General features: G+C 40.0%; 1 protein-coding gene across 1 annotated transcript in view; it reads right to left on the minus strand.

Annotated features, from left to right (window-relative positions):
- MDGA2 (MAM domain containing glycosylphosphatidylinositol anchor 2) overlaps window positions 1-26,950 on the minus strand; it is a 491,572-nt gene that overhangs the window by 280,897 nt on the left and 183,725 nt on the right. Inside the window, exon 3 of the mRNA XM_088149614.1 lies at window positions 3,359-3,533. Within this exon, the coding sequence (XP_088005740.1) occupies window positions 3,359-3,533 (175 nt within the window). The remainder of the gene's footprint in view (window positions 1-3,358; window positions 3,534-26,950) is intronic.

Genomic DNA, 26,950 nt, shown 5'->3' on the forward strand with positions numbered 1-26,950 from the left:
ATTTTCCTATATTGGATTTACAAAAGAGACTTGTTAAAGCTTTGAAGTATTTTGTGAGAAGGGACAAAGAAAAAATGAAAAAGAAATCAAGTTCTAGGATATTATTTGAAGGGATTAAAGATCAAGATTGTTTAAAGTAAAAGGAAGGAATATAAAGTTGGTTATTTGATTAAGGTTAAAATTGATGTGTTGTTATCTCTGGTAACTCTTAATGGACTTTTGCTGACACCAGGACTGAACAATGAGGCTTTAAGGATTCGTTTATAGATATGAGATGAGATATGGGAAGAAGAGATAATTTGTTGTATTTTAAGAGAAGGTGATAAGTTACTAATAATGTTTTTATTTGTTGTGATTTTTTATTCTATTTTTTTGGTTTGTATTAGTAATTTTATTAAACATTGCAATTAAAAAGATAAAAACTATTTTTTAAAAAAAGGAATATCATTCTCCCCTGGAGCTTAGACAGGCCCCAACTCTACTTTCCTTTCAGAAGGCTCTAAAGTTGTGGTTAAAAACTGTTAAAATGTTATTATCATTATCAACAATGACAATAGCATTGGCAATAATAAACTTGAGTGGAGTGAGAAGTCTGTAATGGATCGTGGAACTGAGGATTTAAAGGCCTGTAATTTTTAAAGGTTCCCACCCTTGCAAATAAACAGTGGCTTTTCAACAACATATACAAGGAACATCATTGAAAATCCAACATACTGCATTAGATGCTTGTCCATCAATTTCTCCCTGGAACAGCATACCTGTGTTGGGTATATCCTACATGAAAAAATACCCATCCATCAACGAAGCAAATGCATGCATATAGACGACTTTGTCAGGAAGAAAGCAACACCTAAATCTTTCCTCCCAATTTGCTCCTTTTTATTCCTCAGGATTTTATTTACAGACAAAAGGAAGCACTTTTGTTACATAGCACAGAGCTAACTGGTAGAATTCATAACAAGGTACAGGGATGATTACTAACTTGGATGGCTTTAAAAGGGAATTGGATAAATTCATGGAGGTCAGGTTTGTCAAGAGCTATTAGAGTTGTGACTTGAGACTCAAGTGCCCTCAATTCCAAATCAAAAGCAATTCTTCTGCTTGTGAAAACTTCAGAGGCATCTGAGTGGCCACTGTGAGAAACAAAATGGTGGATCAAGATGGGCCTTGGACTGATCCAGCAAGTCTAATCTTATGCTATCATGTTCTAATGCTCTTATTTGTTGATATAAAAGTGCATTCAGTCAGGTGAGTCCTTAATTAGACCTTCAGATGGTAGAGCCCAGATATGAGCTGTTCACCCCCATAGTGCTAGAACCACATTATTTCCTATTCTATGCTTTATGTACCACACACAGCACGATTCCTGGTCTTGTGAATTTGCCTGGGATCAGTAACACAAAAAGATTAAGAAAAAATATATTCTTAAGGGATCCCTTAATGCTCCTTTTGTTCAAAATCTACTCAATTGCTTCTTTTGAACAGGAAATACGTCTATGACTAGAATCCCTTTTTTAAAAGCATAATATTACCTTTGTTATTCCAATAAGCTTCTTTTGCTTTTTAAAATGTATAAAATTCCCCCATCTCTAGCTCAGTGTCCTAGGTTAATAAATGAATGAAGCTTAAAGTAAGGAAAACAGGAGTTTCCACTGTTGTTAAAAGAAGAAGGGATGTGCTTTAGGCTGAGTCAAATTGATTCCCAAATATTGTCTCACATCATTGATGGACAGACTACACCTTAAGCCCTGAGACCATTCAAGCAGAGCCTAGCTACCGGGCCTCCAATTAAACTTTAAAGAATTCTGAGCTCCAGTACCAGAACAAGACTCACTTCATGTATAATCAGAAGAACCAGGGCTGCTTGCAGTCTGTGGGTATGCCCCCCTGCCCTTAAACCCTTCCAAACATCACTCCCAAATTGTAATATTTAAGGGGCCAGCATTAGGAAATTATCAATATTTGGAGAGTAACCACACAAACTGTGTTTAATTATTTCTATTTTATTAAATAAAATAGGGTGCATATATGACAATTGCTCAAAGCAAAGGACTTGCTCAGGTCAAAACCTACCTAAATCCACATCTCAGACTGGGTGATTTTTTTGACTTAGCCTAGTCAGGTAGAGACAATAAGAATCACCTGGAAGATACTTAATTAGGCACTAATTGGTCCCTTTTAATTTCTCTCCTTGGAAGTTGCTCCCATGCCCTAGAAATGCCCCTATTGGATGAACATGCTTTATCTTCAAGACAGTGGAAGAGACTAATGGCCAGGCCATTGTGCATTCTAGGGAATTGCTTTATAAGTACAGGTAGCCCCCGCTTAATGTCCCTAATTGGGACTGGCAACTTTGTCACTAAGCAAAGCGGTCATTAAGCAAAATGTCACATGACCACCCCACTTAGCGATGGCAGTTCTGGCAGTCCTAGTTGTGATTATTAAGCGAATCACCTGCGATAGTTAAAGTGAGATATCATGTAACTGTGACTTGAGATCTCCTGCCAAGCTTCCCCACTGATTTTGCTTGTTGATAGCCAGCTGGGAAGGATGCAAATGGCAATCACATGACTGTGGGACACTGCAACCCTCATAAATGGGCAACAGTTGCCAAGTGCCCAAATTGCTATCATGTGACTGTGGGGACACTCCAACAGTTGTAAGTGCAAGGACCAGTCGTAAGTCATTTTTCTCAGTGCCACTGTGACTTTGAACAGTCGCTAAACAAATGGTTGTTAAGTGAGGACTACCTGTATAATCAAAGGTAAGATGCCCGGTGAGTAACTTGGCTAAGTTTTACCGAAGAAAGTCTATGATTTGGATGGATGGAACTGGCGTTAATAACAGGTGTATTGTATTACATATACAGCCCACAGAGGAAAGAAGGGCATACCCTGTCAAGTTCAAGAGCTCTCTGCATCAAGTGGGAAGTTATGTTTGGAGACCCGACCAGCAGGAAGGCTTCAGCATGTAGTTGGTGGACACTATTTTAAGCCCTTCAATGCTATGAAACAATGCTATGAAAGAGAATAGTATAGTGTTGTTCCTGGAGGAATTTCAGTAGTGTCAATTCTTGCCTGCATGAGAAATCAATCTAGCAGCCGTCGCTTACACTGTGAAACTGGTGAAGGCTAGGTGTGAGGATTTTGAGTTCAAAGTTCTCAAAAGATACATTTCAGCCTGGTTTTAAACATGTTCAAATCCACCACAAAAAAGAATGGCCACCTCCTTGACACTTTCACAGCTTGACTGGCTGATAACTGCTTTCCTCCAGACCGCCAACCTCGATGCCCTCCCAGTTTAATGCAGCAGAGGAAACATGACTCAATAACAGATAGTTCTGGAATAATTTACTTACAGTATACATCTACCCTTATTGACTTGATTGCTGGCGAGCCCAAGCCATTTTCAGCCTTGCAATAGTAGCGCCCCCCTTGATGCCGCTGTATATTTGTGATCCTCAGGGTCTCATTGAAAACGCTTGAGTCTTGAAACCGGTCAGAGGCACTTCCTGCTGTTTTCGTCCACCTGATCTGAGCAAGCATCAAAAAAGAGTGTTACTTTAGCTTGTCCGTTTCCTTTCTCCCTTCTTTTTGTCACTAAGAAATATGACACAGTAGCACACTCAAGATTGCATTTATAGAACATCAAGTATTCAAGTAGGAGACATGGAATTATCTTACTAAGATGCAGAAAAAGAAGGCTACATATGAATGCCTCAATGCAATTACATCAAACAACAATCAGAACAAATGGGTTTTTCTGTTTTTAGATTCTTATGGACAAATTTACACTTGATAGGGAATAAAAGCTAATGGCTGGTGTGGGTCTTCCGGGCTATGTGGCCGTGTTCTGGAAGTTTTGTTTCCTAACGTTTCGCCAGCAACAACCAGGACGCATGAACAATTCATGCAGTGAACATGGCCATGGAATCACCAGCAGCCACTCGTTAACAACTCAATAGAAAAAACCTTGCCTAACCCCCAGGAAGATACACACATATTTTGACACCAAAACAGCAGCCAATCGTTAACCCAACCCCCCCCCCCCACACACACACACATACACCCTTCAGGCACCCTCACTGATCTCTATAAATACCCACAACAGGGTCACATCATCCTGGGCACAGAGAGAACTGCTCCTGTCTGTGCTCCTGTACTCTGAAGATGCCGGTCACAAATGCTGGCGAAATGTTAAGAAACAAAACTTCCAGAACACGGCCACACAGCCTGGAAGACCCACACCAGCCATCGTATTCCGGCCATGAAAGCCTTCGACAATACAATAAAAGCTAATCTTGTTTTCTACTACAAGTTGTAGTAGAAACTGCCCTCAAGTTACAACCATTCGTTCAGTGACCATTCAAATTTACAACGGTGCTCAACAAAGGGACTGATGACCGGTACATGAAGTTCTGGCTGTTGCAGTGCCTCCACTGTCACATGAATAAAATTTGAGTGGCTGGCAACCAGCTCACACTTACAACCAGTTGCAGTGTCCCACGGTCACATCGCCATTTGCAACCTTCCCTGCTGGCTTCCCACAAGCAAAGTCAATGGAAGCCAGCAAGGAAGGTCACAAGTTGCTGGGGTAAGTCTCCCCTCCGTCTTTCTTCGCTCACATGCACTGCTCACAATACCCAGCCTCCCTGTGCTTGCGCACACATACACACCCCACTCCCTCTTTCCGTGCCCTCCCTGCAATTACATACATGCATGCACGTACCCCGTGCCCTCTTTCTCTGGCCTCCCTGTGATCACGCAGATGCATGCACATACCCCACACCCTTTTTCCATGGCCTTCCTGTGATCGTACACATGCACGTACCCCATGCCCTCTTTCCACAGTCTCCCTGTGATCACATGCACCCTATGACCTCTTTCCTTGGCCTCCGTGTGCTCACACACATGCACCCCGCTTCCTCTTTCCACGGCCCCCCACAATCTCATGTACCCCATGCCCCCATTCCCTGGCCTTTCTGAGCTCACGCAGCACCATGCACTCTCTCCCCCAACTCGTGCACGGCCTGCACCAGGGCTTCCTCCACCCCCTTGCAGCATCTCCATGCTCCTTACCTGGGACTCCCTTCATTTCCCACTTAACGACCCATGCATCTTGGGTTATGATGACAACTGGGACTGCCTGGATTGCCATCATTATTTGATGCAGCCACGTGATGTCGTGCTTTACAAGTGCATTGCTTAGCAATGGCAATCCCAGTCCCCATTGCAGTCATAACTGAAGGACTAGCTGTATGTGTACCATCATATTATCATTGTTTTGTTATTTGTGGTTTATGTTTTGAATTTGACAGCAGTTAATAAGTGGTCTGAAAGCACGCAGAGGAACTAAGTTTTCTAGAATCTATATATCACTAATTAAATGTATTTCATTAGTTACTAGCTTCATATGCCACTTTCATGTTCAGAAAGAATTGAAGTGAGTTTTTTAAAATGTGCATTAGGGAAAACAGGATCCAAACTTCATTTTAAATAAAACTGCAGATTTTTCTGTGGCTAAAAACTGACACACATAAAATTAAGTAGAAAAATACAACAACATTTGTCTTTTTGTTTTTTTGGCAAATACAAAATTATTGGTCTGCTTATCAGTTCTATCTGCATACAAGTGATTTTATAAGCAACAGCATCTGTGAAAACCCATGGTTTCAGCAATTATTTAGCACATGGGATTTCATGCTAAGGGTGGTCTAACTCAGGAGTTCTCAAAGTCTTCAATACTACAATCTCCTAAAATGATAGATGAATTTCTGTGACCCCACTAAAGAATGAAAGTAAATAATGAATAAATAATGAAGCTGTGATTAGAATAAGATTTTGACAGATGGCCAGACCCATAGGTTAACCATCTCTCAAAATTCACTCCAGGCTTTGCTCCCCATTGTGGACTTGTAAAAACAACACAGGTGTGAGCTTTAATTGCACTCCCACTTTGTGTTCAGAAGAATGATTGTCTTCTTAATTCAAAAACTGTGAATCTCTAAGATGTTCATGAACCTCTCAGAAGGATCGTGACCCACAGTTTCTAACCCACACCCAGCAATAGCAATGCCTTCCAGGAAATGGGATCATCTTAAACTTTCTCTTTTAGAAAGATGTGAATTTTGCAACAATGTTTATTGACCACAGACAACCTAATAAAAATTATCATCATGGGAAACATTACATCAAACATTTTGCATCATTTGTAACTTCAGACAGATTTACACAAAGCAAAGCTAGTTAAGCTGGGCTGGTGCATCCCATCTTTGCAACTCTCACTAAGAGAAACCCAGGTGTCAAGCTCTCAGCTCTTGGTTGGCACACTCTGTTAAGTCTCCTCTTTTGGTATTGGAATGCAGATTGACTTCTTCTGGCCATCATGTCATTCTCCAGATTTGCTGGCATAATTTGAATGGAATGTTTACTGATTCTTCTTCTGTCACTTGTCATTTTTCTGTTGATACTCCATCACTTCCTGTAGCCTTCTAATTTGGTAATCTTCTAATCTAACTTCATGGAAATTACCGGATTGTTCTTCCTATTGCTTTCTATGTTCACACCAGAGACCATTTTAATGGATCTTTTAAATCCACTTCCATAGATATCTGCATCAGGTTTGTTTATATATCTCTCTACTTTTCACAGAAATGTAAAGACTTGTCACTATAGTTGACTCTCAATCACTTGCACAGTTTACAATCCCCCCTGACACTTTTTTTCCCCATTAAATGCAGAAATACACGTTCTACCTCAAGCCACATAGAAAATGAAATCTATGAAAGATCACCATTTCATATTGAAACCTTGGGGTTGGCACATTTGCTTATTTATTCTTTAGTCTGAAACCCTAGGTTGCATAAACCAAATATCATGCTACCAAATAATTCTCAAGGAATTTATTTTGTTTGGAATCCAACTAAATGTTTGCTAAATCTTGTAAACTAACATCCATCCTCTGATATAGAAAATGAGAATATATAGGGCAACCCAGAGCACCTGTTCATCATTGCAAACTGCAGGATATAATGTAGATCAGTTTATAAATAGTTGTACAGAGATAAAATGTCTATTGCAAATTACACAGCATGAAGATACCGGCTGCCCATAGAATATAAGAGTACAGCTGACCTCTCTTCATCTCAAGATCACACAGAGAGAATGATAAATATGTAAAGACAGTGTGGAGATCTGTTATCTTCCTTGATTTTGCATGGTAATGATTGCAAAATACCCAGTCCCTTAAATCACTAGCTTAAATCTAACATGAATATTGAATGATTGCTGCAGTAAGTCTTATAGTTAATAACACTGATCGTTTAAAGAAGGAGTTAAGAAAGAGGAATTTCATTTAACATAGAAATGACATCACCACTCTCAAGCCAGCCTTAGTAAACCTGAAGAAGAGGCTTAGAGGGAATCTAAGCTTCTCCCACTAGCAAAGGATATCATAAGCAATGTTCCTCTGCTTAATGTCAAATGGTCCCAGGAGAGCCCAAAGAACATTTTAGCAAGAACAATTCTGCAATTTGCTGCCATCAGATGTAGTGATATCCAACAATTCAACCTTGACTCCTACTGACTCCATGGACACAACCATGCAGCGTTTGGCCAGCTGCATGGAAGTAGTTTGCCATTGCCTTCTGGGATCATTTGTCTGCACAGACTCGCTTACAGTCCTTTTGCTACATTGCGATCTCTCATCCAAATACTAACCTTCCAGATCCTAGCTCCAAGCACAGAAGTATTGGCCAGGTGCTCTCACCCATTGCATTGGTTTGAAAAAGGGACTAAAAAAATGTATAGGCGTCAGCACTGTGCCACTCATCTTGAGAGATGTATACTGTATCTTGAATCACAGACTACATATCAGATACTTGCAAGCAACAGTGAAAGAAGCCTCGTATCCTCCTGTTCATGCCTTTAAGGTTCTCAAATGAAGCAGAATGGCTAATTCATGACAGAAACTGCTGGACTAAAAGGACCCATAGACGGATTCAGAAAAACTTTCCTTACATATCTGATAGACCTCCATGCCAGCCTGAGACCTAAAATTAACAAGATTTCCACTATGCCAATTCGCCGGTATTTGAGCTATCTAAAACTCTAGGGAAAATGGTGATGTTTGGAAGTGAAGCTAATTTCTATACTGTAAGGAGCAACTGAAATACTACTCAAATAGATGTGTGTGTGTGTGTTTCTGGCAGGCATACAGTGAGTTACCTGTCTCTATTTTCACACAGAGGTTCTATCTCTTCCCACCCTCTGATCCAGTGCTATGGGCCACTGGAACCACTAATGGAAGAACTCCTGAAGAAGCTTCCAAGGAACTTTGGAAACCAGATAGTGAGTAGCATTTGAGAGGTCAGAGACCACAACTCAGCCTACCAACTTTCTGAAGAACTGAAGGAGCCATCTAATGAAGTAATGACTACTGGAATGGGCAGGAAACCCTTTGTGTCTTTTAAGAGTGGAAATAGGAATGGAAGTGTGATGGACTACAGTAATGCCGCAGGTTCTCAGGAGGGAGGAAGCACATTCCAGGAAGGGGGGCAAGACAAGAGACAACACAGTCCAGACTTGGATCATGGGAAGAGGAAGAGATTTAGGATAGCCACTCCCAGAGTATATCCACTAGCTTAGAGTAAAACAGATTTAGTCTGGCAAGATTCTGACTGTATAGTATAAGCAATAAAAGAACTGAGCTTGGTTGGACTGTTTCTCTGTCGTTCTTAGGCTGGGCCTGACAGGAAGTCTTCAAGAAGGCAAACTGCTCCCATTCTCACTCCCACAATTTACCTCCACCTCCCAAAAAACTTGAAAAGTTACCCAAAGCTTGTATTTTTCAGGCTGATTTGGGACCATGGTTAGGTATGGGGGAAGTTAAGGGAATGGGGAAGGGGATGAGAAAGGTTTGCCTCCTAAAGGCCTTCCATTTCTATTCCTGTTCTTCAGTAATGTGAAATAAGGCAAGATCAGGAAGCACATTCTACATACTTATTCTGTCAGCTGCAACTCTCTCCTTTATTAAGTTTAAAAGTGCAGGTACAATGGAGATCTCACTATCTCATTGAAGCAAGACTAGTTTCCCCCCAAAAGAAGAGGGCAGTTCCTTTAGTTTCATGAACTTATCTCTTGAATTTTCCAAGCTTCTAGTCTTCCTATAAGCTTCCAATATGCTCACAGTACACAATCCTATAAGATCACAGTACTGCTATAGAATCCATTCCAATCATATTGACTCTCATAGTAGACGTTGTAGGAGGAGAGCCAGGTTACTGTATGGGAGCATTCAGAATTCCAAACTCCCCACACAGCAAGTTCAATACACTAATCAATAGAACCCAATCAATTCCCAGGGAGGATGTATTAAAAGTCAGACCACAAAAACAGACCACCACTGGTTTTCATCTACAGTTCCCAGCACAAGCCACTCAAATATATTGTTAATAAGCTACAATCCACATGGGAAAATGACACTGTACTTTCTCAGGTCCTGTCTTGGTGACAGGTCCATTTTTGCATACAGACAACCACCCAACCTAAAACACATTCTCACCAACAACAAGAAACAATAGGACAATGATACCAATATGGGAACCAGGCCCTGCAAGCAGCCCTGGTGTCTACATCAACACACCATCACAGGCCCCAACAAATTCACACACAAGGCTTCACATGTTCTTCCTCTAATGTGATATATGCCATCATTTGTAAGCAATGCTCCTCTGGATTATATGTAAAACAAAGCAGACTGCACAAAAGAATTATTGGGCACAAATTTGACATCAAAACTCAGAACAAGGACAAAGTAATAGCAGAGCCTTTTAACTTTCCAAGACATTCCATTATAGATCTCAAAGTAGCAGTTTTGGAACAAAGAAACTACACCAGCATAATTGAGCATGAGACAGCTTTGCTTACACACATCAATAGGCTTCAGGCTATCTCAGAAAGTCTGAACAAACACAATTTAAAAAAAGAAACACATTACAATTGCTAATTGATAAGGTACCTGAAATCTATCCCCCATGGAATATTCATCTACACAACCACCCTATCTTTCCCCTCTACCTCATCCAAATGTATTTAAATTCTATATCACTTAAGCCACTCCATGCATTTGATGCAGTGAGCTGCAGCTCAGCTCACTAAAGCTTATCCCTTCTAATAATTATTTTCTTTTTTAGTGTTAAAAGGTGCTACTTGCCTCTCTCTTATTATTGACTCTCATAGGGATCCTTAAAGGACTGGCATTTTTGCATCCCTTCTCCCTTTGCATAACAGTGTATGCAGCTGCTTAAGATTCAGCTCCATCTTAGCCTCTAACAGTTTTGATACAAATGTTATTCTCCTTTTCATGAAAACTTGGCATTTTCTAATCCTACCTTTCTCTATTTATCCTGAATGTTCATTCTCTATGGCTAAACCTTTCAGGGCTTCTCAAACCTCGTTTAATTAGATCACCTTCTCAGATCACCTGTTTGACAATATGATTTGACAATGTAGTACAAGCTAGCTTCATTCCCCTCTTGGGAATCTGACCTCAGGTCTTTCTGTAAATGTGCTTAATTGTCTAATGAGCCAGGTGATATGCAGAAGCTGGGCAGTGGACTCCTGGCCTCAGGTCAGACATTTGGATTCTGACATGTGTTGAAGAATTTGCTACACCCACCAACAGAAGGCATTTCTGACAATGATGGATAACATTCTATGGCACTTTTCCAATCAACATATGCGCCCCTTTGATTCAAGCAAGTTGCTTCTTTGGGAGTAACAGTAAATAGGGGAAAGCCAAGATTATAGAAGATGAATTTCCCCCAAGTGTCTTTCATTTATTTATTTACGTTCAACTTTTCATTCACAGAGTTGGAGATAGCTTGCATGACCTCCATCCCATTTCATCTTCAAAATGATCTTGCAGGGTAGTTTACCCTTAAATGCAATCAGTGCATCAAGGGCACTAAGCAACTCTGGAGGCTGCACAGAGATTTGAACCTGGGTTATTTCATTTATTTATTAGATTTGTAACCTACCTTCCTTCCAAGAGCACAAGGTGATATATGGTCCTTTCTCCTCATCACAAACCTGTGAGTTAGGCTGGGCTGCAAGATAGTGATTGGCCCAAAGTCATCCATTGAGTTTCCATGGCTGAAAGAGAACTTAAACCTGGGTCTCCCCAATCCAAAACCACTACAACACACTCACAGTGTTGGACTTCTGAGCCATGAAGTGACTAACCTGAAGAAAGAAGGATTTCTATTTCATCACACACACACACTGTTCCCTACCTCAGTTGATGCCTGTGAGAAAGTGATTCTCATTATTTCTCATCCCATTCTTCCCAGTCTGAAATAGGGGCAGATCCCTGTTTTGAATACCTCAAAGCTTTTTAAGTGAATTGGACTCCACTGCAAACAGAAAAGAAACCCAAATGGTGCCTTGTTTCCTCAACTACCTTCCATGCTTTTGTGACATGAATGTGGAATGAATAAGGCTGTAAGAAACTTTCCAGCCATTGGCTGCCCATGCAGGAGTAACTCTTTTCCTGCCAGTAAATTTAAATAATGAAAGTAAAGGAGAGTCAGAAGATACTGACGCTATTTGCAGATTTCAAGACTCTTCGCTGTTTAGCACCTCCAGAGGACAAACAGACAATTTGTAGTGCTGGAGATTGCTTTTGCCTCAGGTGACTTGTAATCTGGAGGAGTACGAAGTCTTTTCTCCAATATTTTGGTTATCGATGAAGTAAAAAGAATCAGCCAAAAAATACTTTCACAGGAGAGCAGTAGAGATGTATCACCTGCTACAGTTACACATTTATATATGCAGATGCGGTGGGTGGAAGGTTATAAGCATCTGTACGATCTGTAACATACTTTTTTTTTTAATATCTATAGGTGAGCCCACTACAGAAAATTACACTATAAGGCTATATACACTATGTCTATCCAGAAACCAGTGCCAGTGTTCATCCCCCCCCCCCCATGAAATATACATGAGATCAAAGCCCTAAATTTGAATTGTGAAAATGATGACTTAGTATTTAAAGGACTATATTACATGGGCAGATGACAATTATTGGTACAAATCTGATGTACTGGCAATGAATTTTAGGGTGGAAGAAGGAATTGATCAGCCACTAAAGATTCAACACAGTATCAACCTAATATCCATTAGTGTACAAACATAGGTTAGAAGTGATTTTCATAGTTAATAGAAACTATTAACTCTATTGGTGTTTTTTTTTTTTTTTTTTTCAGTGAAAATGTATTTTAAAATTCAAAATGTAGTGGAGAGAGTACATCTTTCAAACAAAATGGAGACTGCACCCTCCCCCCTCCATCTTTTAGATATGACCAAGATCAAACCCAGTTCATCTCTTTGCCTAATCCTATCAGACCCAAAGAGATCAAATTGCCAACATTCGCTAGATCGTGGAGAAAGCACGAGAATTCCAGAAAAACATCTACTTCTGCTTCATTGACTATGCAAAAGCCTTTGATTGTGTGGATCACAACAAACTGTGGCAAATTCTTAAAAAGATGGGAGTACCAGACCACCTTACCTGTCTCCTGAGAAATCTGTATGCGGGCCAAGAAGCAACAGTTAGAACCGGTCATGGAACAACCAATTGGTTCAAAATAGGGAAAGGAGTACGACAAGGCTGTATACCGTCACCCTGCTTATTTAACCTATATGCAGAGTACATCATGAGAAATGCCAGGCTGGAAGAATCACAAGCCAGAATTAAGATTGCAGGGAGAAACATCAACAACTTCAGGTATACAGATGATACCACCTTTATGGCAGAAAGTGAAGAAGAACTAATGAGCCTTTTGATGAGGGTGAAAGAGGGGAGTGCGAAAGCTGGCTTGAAACTCAACATTAAAAAAAACTAAGATCATGCCATCTGAACCCATCAATTCCTGGGAAACAGAAGGGGTAGAAATGGAAGCAGTAACAGACTTCATTTATTTGGGCTCCAAGATCACCGCAGATGGAGACTACAGCCATGAAATTAAAAGACCCTTGCTCCTTGGGAGGAAAACTATGGCAAACCTAGATAGCATAGTAAAAAGGAGAGACATCACATTGCTGACAAAGATCCGCATAGTCAAAGCTATGGTTTTTCCAGTAGTAATGTATGGCTGTGAGAGCTGGACCATAAAGAAGCCTGAGTGCTGAAGAATTGATGCCTTTGAACTGTGGTGCTGGAGAAGACTCTTAAGAGTCCCCTGGACTGCTAGGAGGTCAAACCAGTCAATCTTAAAGGAAATCAACCCTGACTGCTCATTGGATATTGAATAATGAAGCTCACGCTCAGATACTTTGGTCACTTAATGAGAAGAGAGGACTCTTTGGAAAAGACCCCAATGCTGGGAAAGATTGAAGGCAAAAGGAGAAGAGGATGGCAGAGGATGAGATGGTTAGATAGCATCACTGAAGCAATGAGCATGAAACTGAGCAAACTCAGGGAGGCAGTGAAGGACAGGAAGTCTTGGCACGATATGGTTCATGGGGTCATGAAGAGTCGGACATGATTTAACGACTGAACAACAACTATCAGACCCAAATTGGCCCTCCCTACCCCAGGCAAAGCCCCCCCGCCATCTCATCTAAACCAAAGAATAGAAGCCTCCTCACCGGCTCACAGTACAGCCCAAGAGCAGCCTTCAAGGGAATTGCAACCTAGAGAAACCCCAGCCTTGCTCCTTCCATCAGCTGAGGACCTCAACATTCCATCTCCTTTAACAATGGGCTTCCTCAGCATTGCTGCCCTCCTGAAGAGCCCATTTTGCCTAGCTTCCCCAAACTGGTCAGCTATAGCCCTCAACTTCTATAAAAATCTTTGCTTTTCCATTGTTCAGAGACCCTCCTTTTGTAAAGCAAGCACTCAACAATTGTTGCAATAAACATGGTTCTTCTCAGTGTCATGTTCCTTCTTCAGACTGAACCCATGACAACAATTATGAGTCTCACTGAGAGTGATTGTTTTTAAAGTACACAGTATTACAGCATTTGATTCAGCAGCTATAGAAATATTTTGACCCTCTCCTTTTTAACCTTTACTTAACTTGGTTGCTTACTGCTTTCAAACTATGTGTGGGTGTATAGTCAGATTATCCTATTTTGGGGGTAAGCAATATTATACCAAGCATAGAAATGGAATAAGAAATAGTAAGCCTAACTATTAGCCTTACTAAAGTAACTCTTTAGTAAGTAAAGAGTTAAAGGCATAAGAAAATAAAAACAAGTACAACTAAATCCAGTTTATATCAAGACTATTCACAACACCTCTCCATACCTTTCTATACTTACAAACTATTCTTGCTTCTAACACATCCCATCTAGATCCCAACAGACTCTAAATGGTGTACAAATAAATATACAGTAGCTCCCATTCCAGGAAAGGCCATAAATTGCTCATCAGCTGGAGCTGGGTAAAAGGCTCTCCTAGTTGCAGCTTACATCTACTGTTTGAGTAGGAGCCATGAATCCAAGAAGACATGCCTCCCTCCCATCTCATCAAGTCAATCCCAGAATCAGTAGACTTCCGAATTAACAGCTACTCCAACCTGATTGGATTGAAGTTGAGATTGAATTTGTTTGAGCCTAAACTTCTCAAACTTCTTTTCTTGGGATCTCAGTGAAGAAATACACTGCAGAGTAGCACTTGGAAGAGCAGCCATGAAGGACTTGGAAAAGACATTCAAATGTTGTGATGTCTCTTTGCCTATAAAGATCAGAATTGTGCAAGTCATGCATATTCTATGGAAGTGAAAGTTGGAATTTGAAGAAGCAAGCTAGGAAGAGCATTGATGCCTTTGAACTTTGGTGTTAGAGAAAACACCTGCTGATACCGTGGACAGCCAAGATTCATTCTTTTGCCAGGTGTATGCTTAAACAGAATTATGCTTAAAACCACATTTTCAAAAGAGACATTTTTCTTAGCAAGTCATAACTATTCTCATTTATTTGGGGTTTCCATATGGCCCCATCTCTTTTGTACTCTCTCATCTTGTTTTCATTTAAGTCACCTAACAGAATATTTTCCCCCTGAACTGCATTACAGGTAGACCTTGTTTAGCAACTGTCTTGGTCAATGACCATTCAAAGTTACAACGGTGATGATAAAGTAACTTTGTGACCAACACCCACATTTATGACCTTTGTGGCATCTCCCTCTCAGTCATGTTTGCCATTACAGTCAGTTAGTACATGTTGTCCTGTGCCTGACCCGGTTTTTTCCCTACTCACAGAGTGGAGGGATTACCTAAACAAGTGATTTCTTCCTAAGCTGCTTTTCTCTGCAGCACAGCACTTCCCCCAAAGATGCTAACTGGTAGTTAACAAGCTCAGCTCTGTGACCTTAATTAGCTGGCTTGCAGCTGCTGCCTGTAACTGAGAAGACTTCAATCACTTTCACACCTTTGGCTTTTGTTTGCTTCCTAAGCGGCTTGGGGCTCAAAGTCGGTTGTGCACTAGGCAAACAGCTGGTGCTAGCACATTCCTTTCAATATGTATTCCCGATTGTGTGCCTGATTACTCTCTTGTAATCCTTTCCTTTCCAATGAAGGTAAAAGAAACATTAATTTCCTTCTTGCTAATTATCCCAGCACTGGGGTAAGCATTCCAAAGAGTGGGGAAATGGGGGAAAAAGGAAAGCTGAAGTAAAATCTTAAGCACAGTTGCGGTCATGTGATTTTCCACTTAGTGACCAAATTGCTGATCCCAATTGTGGTCGCTAAATGAGGACTATCTGTAATTTGTATAGTTACTGATATTTTTGCAAGAAAGTGAACTTTCCCCAAAACTTCCTGCACATTAACAGCGTCTGTTGATTTTAGTTCTGATTCTTTGTTACCAAGGTAACAATATATTCATTAAAAAAAAAAACTGTTTTCCTTTATTCAATTTCTAGCACTACTTTCAACAAAAGGGTAACATTCCCAATATTTACCAGGAAATAGTGGGTGTACATGCCATTTTTAATCAACCCTATAAGGAAGACAAGATAGTATTATGGTCTCCCTTGCCATCTTACCTCAAAAGTCTAACTGTACTCCCTATACTCCCCATGCCATACAGATTTTAACATATAGCATACAGGTAGATAACATTTTTTGATTTTGCTCTTCCTTTCTGAAGACAGTAAGATAGACACTTACTTAAGAAGCAAGTCCCATTGAATTCAGGGAGGCTTACCTTGGAACAGGCAATTCAATGGAATTCCAATTGAGTAGAAAGTCAGTGTAATGTGGAAAACTTTTGCCAATTTATCAGCCTTTCAAAATATAGCTACAGGTTTCTAATAACTCATTCTGACACTTTGACAAGGAAAGTATTCAGAGAAAGGACAAAATAGAGGCTTTCTATTTCTTTACTTCTGAAATACAGCTCCACAGTGACATCTTTTTTTCTCAAAGGCAGCTCATGATTATGGAGGTTCCATAATGGAGATGACAAGTTGGGCGAGACATACATACATGCATACACTCAAAGAAAGAAAGAGTGAGAGCATTTCTGATCAGTCACTGAGCTGAAGGGCTTCTGCTTTTAATCACTGAAAAAAATCCAACATTTTCTAAGCCAATTCTTCTTTTCCACAATCCTCCTCCTTATCTGCAGGCTACTGCATTTCCAGGTTTGGTGATAATTGATGTTGTCTTGCCACCTGCTGAAAATGCAGCATCACCATCAGGCTCATTTTAAAATTAGACAAAAGGTATGAACTTAAAACAAATGACAAAAGAGTATAATAATAACTGTCAGATGCTGTCTGAGTTACATAAACGTCCCTGATCCTGTTGCTTTCTTTTCCCTTCTTATTTTTAAAAGAGGGGCGATACGTGAGCTAGAACAAAAGCCGCATAAATATATGGCAATAAAATGTTTGGATTTGAAGAGGTAGATGAAAAGCACAGGAGAAGCTGAATGATCACATTAAGGGGAAAGGAAAGCTAGTAGTTAAAAAAGAAATTTCCTCATCCATTTTACCAGAAAACCACTCTGACAATACCCATCTTAGCCATTGAAGTAATGGGCCATTTTAGATTTTTTTTTTCAAAGAAATGTTATAATGACAAGAATTTTAATATCAGCCACTAAGTGATTAAAGAAGGTAGTTTATCCATCTTTCCTTGTAATTTGTTCCCCCGTGACACTAAGAAGTGTTATTGCCTCATATGTGGGACTTCTTATAATGACTAATCAATTGTGATTTTACGATTAAGTAATTCACTTGAACAGCATCCACATAAAGGAGTGTAAGTGTGTAACTGTCGGTGGGTATACAAGCGCACTTATGCACACACACCCAGATATGCTGTGCAGAGATTCCAAATCCACTATGATGGCTGAATGCACAGAATTCCCTTTTTCAGAAGCTGGCCATGAGATGATAACTCAAGTCTTTAGAACCAAAAAACAATTGAGAAAAATGGAATAATATTCTCACTCTTTTGTTTGTTTACTTACTATACTTGCATGTCATCCATTCCTAGAGGCTTTAGAAGTTAACAATAAATGGTTTAACACTCCCCCAATACCTTAAATACATGCAGAAAAAATATCCATGTAAATAAGCTCTGCACACTGCAGACCTCACCTGTATATTATAAAGCACCCTCCTCTTGTAGTATTTTTTACAAGTTTCCTGAGGCATGGGAAGCATGAATAGGACCATAGCTCTACTGGGAAGGAGTTCCAGAGCATAGGAGCTTTGATGGACAAAGCCCACCTCTGAGGCCATCCCAGTTCCACAGGGACAGGACCTGGAGACTGTTAACCACATGAGATCTGGTTGGAAGGCGTAGAAGAATGCCAGAGGAGCCAGTCCTTCCAGATGATCAGAACTGGAACTATGTAAGGCTTTAAAGGTGAGAACCAGAACCTTGACTCACAATCAGAGCCCACTGATAATCAATCAAGCTCCCAAGGCAGAGGGGTCACTTGAGGGTATTGAGCATCACTGCTCAAGCCACTCCATGTACCAACTGTAGCTTCTGAATATTCTTCAAGGGCAGCTTCATGTACAGTGCATTACAGTAATGTAACTGAGAGGTGACTAGGGTGTGAATGACCATGAGCAATGCCTCCCAATCCAAGAATGGTTGCATTTGGCACACCAGATATAACTTCCCAAAAGCTTCAACCAGGATCTATGAGTCCCACCTTGTTGACCATCGCTGAGTGGGAGTGTACAACCCCCATTCAGAGACAAAGATAGTATTTCCATGGATGTATTTCTCTTGTCTCTTCTTCACGAGAGGGAATGTTCACAACCCATCCATTGCAAAGCCATTGCAAAGCAGGCAAAGAAGAAAACCTGCCAGTTAACAGTATTTCTTGCCTAGCTTGATGCAAGTACTATATTTAAAATCAACTCCACTGCTTAATACCTATAACATCCTTTGGTTTAAGTTATCTTTTATTCAGTGGATGGGGAGAATCAAATTCCTCAATAAAATCAAGTTGCAATGTTTTTTACAAGATAGATGATTGACAGATACAGGGAGACACATGTTTGCTAAAGGACTAAATTCAGAAACTGATCATCCTTAGAATTAGCTTTTGGAAACGAGGAGGAGGGGGACAGACAAATGTATTTCCCACTTAAATCACACATGTCTGTAGTGTGCAGTCAACTTCATTAAAGGTCCATGGTGGCTGGCCTTTACTTTAATAAAGAAGATATTTTTAAGGGGACAGAGAATTGGGCTCTACTTTCTTGCAACTGCATAAAGGCAATCCTGATATAATTGTATTGGAACAGTATCAAAACTGGGAGTAGGTGTTGGTGGGACCCTGGGTGGTTTACTTGTGGAATTTATCTAAGTTCTTTTTATTGTTGTTATTGTTGTCCTATTTAAGGTTCTTTTTATTGTTTTTTTATTGTTTTCCAATTTTAAGTGTAAGCCACCCAGAGGCATTGTGGAGTTGAGCAGCCTCGACGTCTACTAAATTAATAAATAAATCTGCACAATATTTAATTAAAAAAAAATTCACACATGCATTGGTAAAATACTGCACCAAAAGGATAGTGATACAATTATACAACACTTTAACATTTCTTTTTCTTGTGTCGGGGCATGAGTACTTTTCTGTTGGTGGGCCTGAACGGAAAGGTGGAAGTAGACAGGAATAAATTAAAGGAATTAAAAACTGGAGCAAACCATGCTTCCATGTCTCATTACCCGGCCCCCCAAAAAAGGAGGGAGGGGGGAGGGAGACTCCAAATGTATTCCTAATTTAAGAAACCCAAAATCAAGGGACAATTTCTGGTTTTAAAAAGCAACCTCAGCATTACATTTGATAAAGCTATCTGGTGATCATCCTATAATCACTGTATCATTATAATCATTACTAGCAAACAAGCAGCTGAAATTGCCAAAAGTGTTATGGGTAAATAAGAGGGTTATTTATGTTTACCCGCTGATTTTTAGCTACATGCTGACAAGCCAGGATCTAGGAAAAGCAGCCCACAAAATAGATGGTGGTTGCCATGAAAACACTGAATACTGTTAAGGTACAGCTAGGTCTCATTTAGTGTGGATAACAAATCCCATGAAATGGTTCCATTATTCAAATTCACACTACCAGTAGTCCTTGTTTAGTAACTGCCTCATTCAATGACCATTCACAGTTACGACGATGATTGAAAAGAAACTTTGCAACTAATCCTGCATTTATGACCTTTGCATGTCTGTAAAGCAAAGGAAAGCTGAAATAAAAGCATAAGCATAGTGACAGTTTCACTTAGTGACTGCTTTACTTAACGACTGAGTTGCTGGTCCCAATTGTGGTCACTAACGAGGACTATCTGTATTTGAAGTGATATTTCTATGGAAAATATTGTAATTCGTTCCTGCTCAATGGAAATAGCCAATGAAAAAAAATTAACATAAATTTTTATATCAATGAAATATTAATATTGATTGCAACCCTAATCCATACAGTTAAGATTCTCTGTTTCTATCATTGTAATACTTCTTTTCCTTGAGATGTTTGCAAACCACAAAAAGCCGATGCAATTTTACCTTTTTCTTTTATTTCCCCTGCGTGTTTTATAATATTGCATACCATAGATTCAGGCATTCCAACATATTGTCCTATTTTAGCATTGCTATGACCACGTTCGTGTTGTTCAATCACATCAAATTTTTGCTCAAATGTGTCACCCTGCTTATTTAACCTATATGCAGAGTACATCATGAGAAATGCCAGGCTGGAAGAATCACAAGCCGGAATTAAGATTGCAGGGAGAATCATCAACAACCTCAGACATGCGGACGATACCACCCTAATGGCAGAAAGTGAAGAAGAACTAAAGAGCCTATTGATGAGGGTGAAAGAGGAGAGTGCAAAAGCTGGCTTGAAACTCAACATTAAAAAAACTAAGATCATGGCATCTGGACCCATCAATTCCTGGCTAATAGAAGGGGTAGAAATGGAAGCAGTAACAGACTTCATTTATTTGGGCTCCAAGATCACCGCAGACGGAGACTGCAGCCATGAAATTAAAAGACGCTTGCTCCTTGGGAGGAAAGCTATGGCAAGCCTAGATAGCATATTAAAAAGCAGAGACGTCACCTTGCCGACAAAGATCCGCATAGTCAAAGCTATGGTTTTTCCAGTAGTAATGTATGGCTGTGAGAGCTGGACCATAAAAAAGGCCGAGCGCCGAAGAATTGATGCCTTTGAACTGTGGTGCTGGAGAAGACTCTTGAGAGTCCCCTGGACTGCTAGGAGGTCAAACCAGTCAATCTTAAAGGAAATCAACCCTGATTGCTCATTGGAAGGATTGATAATGAAGCTCAAGCTCAGATATTTTGGTCACCTAATGCGAAGAGAGATCTCTTTGGAGAAGACCCTGATGCTGGGAAAGATTGAAGGCAAAAGGAGAAGAGGACGGCAGAGGATGAGATGGTTAGATAGCATCACTGAAGCAATGAGCATGAAACTGAGCAAACTCAGGGAGGCAGTGAAGGACAGGAAGGCCTGGCGCAATATGGTTCATGGGGTCACGAAGAGTCGGACACGACTTAACGACTAAACAACAACAACAACAAGTAACGAGACTCTTCTTTTCTGAGCTTGTATCGTTTCCCTCTGATGGAGTGTTCCTTTTCTTCATTTTGCACAAACGAAGATTAGCAATGTCTAAAACCCCAACTGCAATTGCATACATGCTAGCCTCACATTAACTGAGTTTCAGGTCACATTAAACACAGCTTGGTTTCAATTTACAATTTGCGCTAAATTGAATATCACATTATTTGAAGTCACATTAATTGTGACCTAGCTTACAATCACTTGTTTAGGAAGACTACTACCCCAAGTGAAAAGGTTCTCATTCTGCTGCTGAGTGGCTTATCGATTCCAGATAGGATCTTCCTATATTTTGGAGCTGCGGAAGGAGATGGAGTCCAAGTCTAACCTGAAAACGCTGAAGCTGCAGCAGGAGCTTAGTGTGAGAATTCTGTTAGGAATCCACTCTGACCTGCCTGACAGCTCCATAACTTGAACTCGTGCCCTTAGAGACAGAACATGTCAGACTGCCAGGCTATCTCAGCCATTTCCAATCAGCACCTCTGACGTGTTTTCTTGGCCTCTCCTCTACTCTTCAAATTAAATCCAGTTAACTGAGTACCCAAGAACTCTGTTTCAAAGCTTTCTCTTTTCCTCCCCACTACCTTGTCCTTTGTAAGCCACTCAGAGGTTATTGATTTTTTTTTTCTTGCAATACAAAGCAGCATGATTACTTAAGCTAGCTCTCATGTTGAAAACTTTGCCACTTTTGTTAAAGGAAAATAAAGGGCAGCACTCATTCCGAGTTGGATGCTGTATTCATCGATGTGGGTGTGTTCAGAGTGTTAAAATGTAACCCGGTGACTGAAGCCGCACCCCATTTTAACATGCATCACATTCACTGCAGGCCTGTAAAAAGGGGTGGGACTTCAATTGCCCAGTTGCACCCACCATTGGCAGGCTGTGGACCCCCTTTAGTCATGTACTCACTGTTGCAATTCTGTTACAAGGACAGGAAAATATTTTGGGCAATCACTTAGTACTGCATTCATATGGTCAGTATTTTACTAATGCTACGCAGGGAAAAAAAACGCTTCTGCATTTTATTTCTATCTGCTGTCAGTCAATAAGATGAATATAATCTTTTCACTTCTCTCCCTCCCCCCAAAAGCCAGGATAGAATGTCGTTCCTTGTACATCTCCTTTGATCTGCAACATGTCTGGATTTCCATGCTTCAATTAAATCCCAGAAGAAAACCTCATTAATTTCTCCTCCTGGGCTGTTTTAGATTGGGAAATGTGGGCAGTCTGGGTTATGGATGGCGATCATTAGCTGCTATATCAGCTTTGTTGAATAAACAGCCCTGGATGATTAGCAGCAACATTAGGAGGATATAGGAACACTAGCAGGTGGGAAAATGATACATATATATCCAAAGATAATATTGTGACCAATGATTCAGTAAATAAGGATAAACAAGGATAAATCTGGTGAAGGCCAACTGCTTCACCAGTAGCAACCAGAAATGATGTGTGGCCTCGGACAATTGTAGTTGCATATCTAGTGGTGAGGATAAAGCCTGTTCGTTCAGCAATGTAATTCCTGGGAAAATAACCCATAGCTGAAAGCAAGTATCTAACGTTCCTCAATCCCCAGTAGACCTTTGACCAGTGTTTTTCAACCTTGACAACTTGAAGATGTGTGGACTTCAACTCCGAGAATTCCCCAGCCAGCATGCTGGCTGGGGAATTCTCGGAGTCAAAGTCCACACATCTTCAAGTTGCCAAGGTTGAAAAACACTGGCTTATACTGTCAGAAGATGTGAAGAATATCAAAAGAACAAATAACATTGATGGTTGCCAACTTCTAAACAGAAATAGCACTAAAAAAAGAAGGGAAGCTACAGAGGCTTCAGAATGATGGAAGGAGGAGCAGAGTCATAATCTTCTTGTATATGAGAGATAATCTCATGACAAATCTTTGTCTAGAGGAACTCTGCACGTATACTTGGCATTCCTATGTAACTCATTGGTATAGCCACTGAACATGCTGCCATACAGGGCAGTGCTATTAAGCATTGTTGTATAATGCAATCACTCAATGAAAGACGATATGAGGTTTCAGTGTCACCCCTCTAAATTAGGTTTCAAAAATCACACTATAATTTCAAGTTACAGAATTCTCCAACAGCCAGACCATCATTACAGTGGTATGATCTATGTGCTAGAATGTGTTTTTTTTTTAATTTTCCATATTTTCCATTCATAACCAATAAGAAAAGTCAGCATTCCCCTCTCCAAATATTTTTTTTCTAAGTGCAGGCACCACAGTATCTACTGATGAGACACTAGAGACATTGAGGAAGTATGAAGTTTCCAAGACAGTCAAGTTACGACATGTAAACCCTGATCAAAATCATCAAGTTTCAATCATAGGCACTGTGACCATATGATCCTTATTATAAAGGGCAGCCCTTTAGTTCAGAAAGCTGTCCTCTAGATTTATTTATTTTTCAAAAACTCACTTTTGTCCTTTGTTTTGATCATTTAACTTTTACCCTACAAATGGTACTACTTAATGCACAGTCTCACATTCGTGTGAAAAACATGGAAATTAAATTGTCTTTTTAAAATAAATTTACATATACTGTTTGATTGTAGATATTTTTATTAGAATATGTGTTTTTGTAAAGTTGTTCTTGGTTTTGCTCTTGAATGTTCCTTTGTAAAACAAAGTTATAAACAATTTAAATTTTTATCCTTATGAACCTCTTTCAGATTTGCCCCTTTTTCAGGTTTGTCCTTTAATTTTTCCAGGAAAATACGGTCACCATAATCATAGGATTTTTGCAGTTTTGATTTCTACAAGACTGGATGTTGGAAGTAGTAGAGGGGATTGGGTTTGAGGATAGGGACAGAAGAGTGAGAGTTTGATTGACTGATTATGGCTGTCAAATCAGCGTTCCTTCTTAGCAACTACATAGAAACAGAAGGTTCAGGACTTCAAAGTGCTTCCTGATGTTCTTCTTGAAAATGGTGGATGCACAAGATCGTGAGATGGAAACTGGCTGGCTTTGTACTTCTGCTTTAAAACTTGCACATGAGCAGTTTTGTTCCTCAGTCAGTCCCTGGCCACATCTTTGCTGTTATAACTGAGCTCTTCCTTTTACCAATAATAGAGTCAATTTGATTTTTGTATACTTTAGTGATATCCATGCATGTAAGTGTTGTTTGGTTGTTGGAAGACTGGGTTAGCAAAGAAGAAATCACAGCTTTGGCAAAAATTGATATATCATTCTCCTGCTTCATATCTGTGTCCTAGGCCATATAGTCCAACCACATTTTCCTCCTTGCTATTTACAACTTTGGCATTCCAGTCTACAACCACAAGCAACACATTTTGCTTGTATGTTCTGTCATTTTCAGATTGAACTTGATCATAAAACTCATCAACCTCCTCTTATTCTGCATCGGTGGTTCGAGCATAAACTTGGATAATTGTCATATTAAAGGGTTGTCTGTGAATTAATATGATTTGGTCATTTACTATATTGTACCCAAGTACTGTCTTTGCTATATCCTTCCTGACTGTGAAGGTAACACAGTTTCTTCTTGTTCTGTATGTCTTGAGTAGTAAGCAGCATGATTTTCTGTCTGAAAGTGTAATTTCAGTCCATTTCAATTTGTTGATGCCTAAGATATCAATATGTAGTCGATTCATTTCATTTTTCACTATGTTAAGCTTTCTTAGGTTTGTGCTTCTTACATTCCATGTTCCCACTATATACCTGTCTTTACAGCTTTTGATTTTTTCCTTGATACCAACATCAACAATTAGATGTCCTAAAGGTTTTATCTATCCATGTCATAAACACTATTAGTATTCTGAAAGATCTTCAGCTGTTCCTCAGTAGTATGTTGAGTGAGAAATTAGGCATTAAGAAAACTTAGTTGGAAATAATTATCAATATTCTTACCCCATCAACGACAGGCATCTTTTCACTGAAGGTTCCTGGGTCCTTTGGCTTCTATGGTACCTGCTCTGCCATTCAACTAAATTGTTGAAGACCTATACATAATCCAGCATTTATATTTAGTTTGATCTCTTCAGAACATTAACTTCCACTTGGTAGTTTGTGTCAATTTCCTTTTTTTCTCCAGAATTTTTTTTAAGTTAATTGTGTATTTACCTCATCAGCATAATTATCCTCAATTATGCAATTAGTTTTCATACATGTAATCATTTGAATATGTCATTATGTCTAATTACACCATTAAAAATGTATGAGATAAAATTGCTTTCTTTTGATTGATAGGTATGGGGGGGGGGAAGAAAAGTATGGGGGAAGGGTGGACCTCTGTCTTTCAAATTATTTTGCTTTAAAAACATTCAAGTTATTTTTTTTTTTACATTAAACATTGCAGGGACAGGAATGCTAAGTTGAAAATAGCTATATGCAATTTTTAAAAAGCTACAGTTATTAAAAATAATCACTGCATAGGATTGATTGAACAGGAGTTGCTTCCATAACTGCAGATTGCCTTAGAGCCAATATAGGAAGCTATGCATGGATGGATACATATTTACTGTGCATGGATGGATACATGTTTACTGAAACCAATAAAATGGTTTGACTGTAAGGGTCTACCAGCAAAGGTATGTCCCCAAAACAAGAAGATCAAAGTAACAAGAAAGTTCTCTTGGTGGAGTAGCAAATATTTGTCTTATGGAGTCCTTCGGGTTCTCTGAGCTTGGCTGTTTTCTTGCAAACGTTTTGTTACCTGGCTAGGTAACATCTTCAGTGCTAGTGTCACCTAGCCAAGTAATGAACCATTTACAAGAAAACAGCCAAGCTCAGAGAACTCCAAGGACTCCACAGTTCAACCCTGAGCTACACATATTCACTTCTATTGGTACTTGTCTTATGACACCATCAGACTACTGAAAGAAGAGGGAGACACCTCATAGGTTAAAGCAGGAATAGACAAACAATTTTGGCTATTGGGCAAATCCAGAATTTTAAGAGAATATTATATACACCTTCACAAAATAGATACCATGGGGGGTCCATCTGGTCACAAAACATCTATTTTTCAGAAGATAAATGGCTTCTTACCAAAATTTTCTTTCCATTACAAACTTTTTTACTGGGCAGATAAGCAGATGTCCAATTTGAGCACTGGGTCTCAGCCATCTACCTTTTTCTTAACTTTCTAAGAACACCTATAAGGTCCATGGGGAGTTCAGAGGCACTCTTGAAAATAAAAATTACACAGGAAACTAGAGCTTTTCTTGCAACATGCCAACTTCCCCTTTACTTTTTTTTTAAAAAAACTGAAATGTGTGTATGTATGTTTCCAAAACCAAATTAGATGAGGCAGGGGAACTGGTGGGTGCCCAGGAATGTCTGTAGCTGCGGGCACCATAGTGCTCGCCACTGATCTAAACTATTGGGAAAATGTTTTGCAGGCCATTGTAGTATGTAGCAACGGCAGCCCCCAACTACAGAGAAGCTCCAGAACCCTCCCTGTGAAATGCAAATTACTTATACATTACCAGCTTGTAAGCGAGGCTTGGGGAGGGTGTGCGAGGGTGTGTGAGTGGCTGGGGAGGCATGATACAAGTGCAGTGAGGGTCAGGGAGGCTGTGTGAGGGTGTACGGGTGGCCAGATGGGTGTGGCAGAGCGCAGAGAGGCTGGGGGAGGGTGCATGGGTAGGGGAGACTTACTCAAGTGATTTGTAACCTCCCCTGCCAGCTTCCCCAATGACTTTGCTTGTGGGAAGCCAGCAAGGAATGTAACAAATTGTGACCACATGACCCCGGGATGCTGCAACCATCATAAGTGTGAGCCAGCTGCCACTCATTCAGCGCTGTCATAACTTTAAACGGTCGCTAAACGAGTGGTTGTTAACT

The sequence above is a fragment of the Python bivittatus genome, unplaced genomic scaffold (assembly GCF_059951505.1).
Source record: "Python bivittatus isolate LINGU-HERP-01145 unplaced genomic scaffold, Pbiv_v1 ctg000580_np1212, whole genome shotgun sequence".
Classification (NCBI taxonomy): Eukaryota; Metazoa; Chordata; class Lepidosauria; order Squamata; family Pythonidae; genus Python; species Python bivittatus.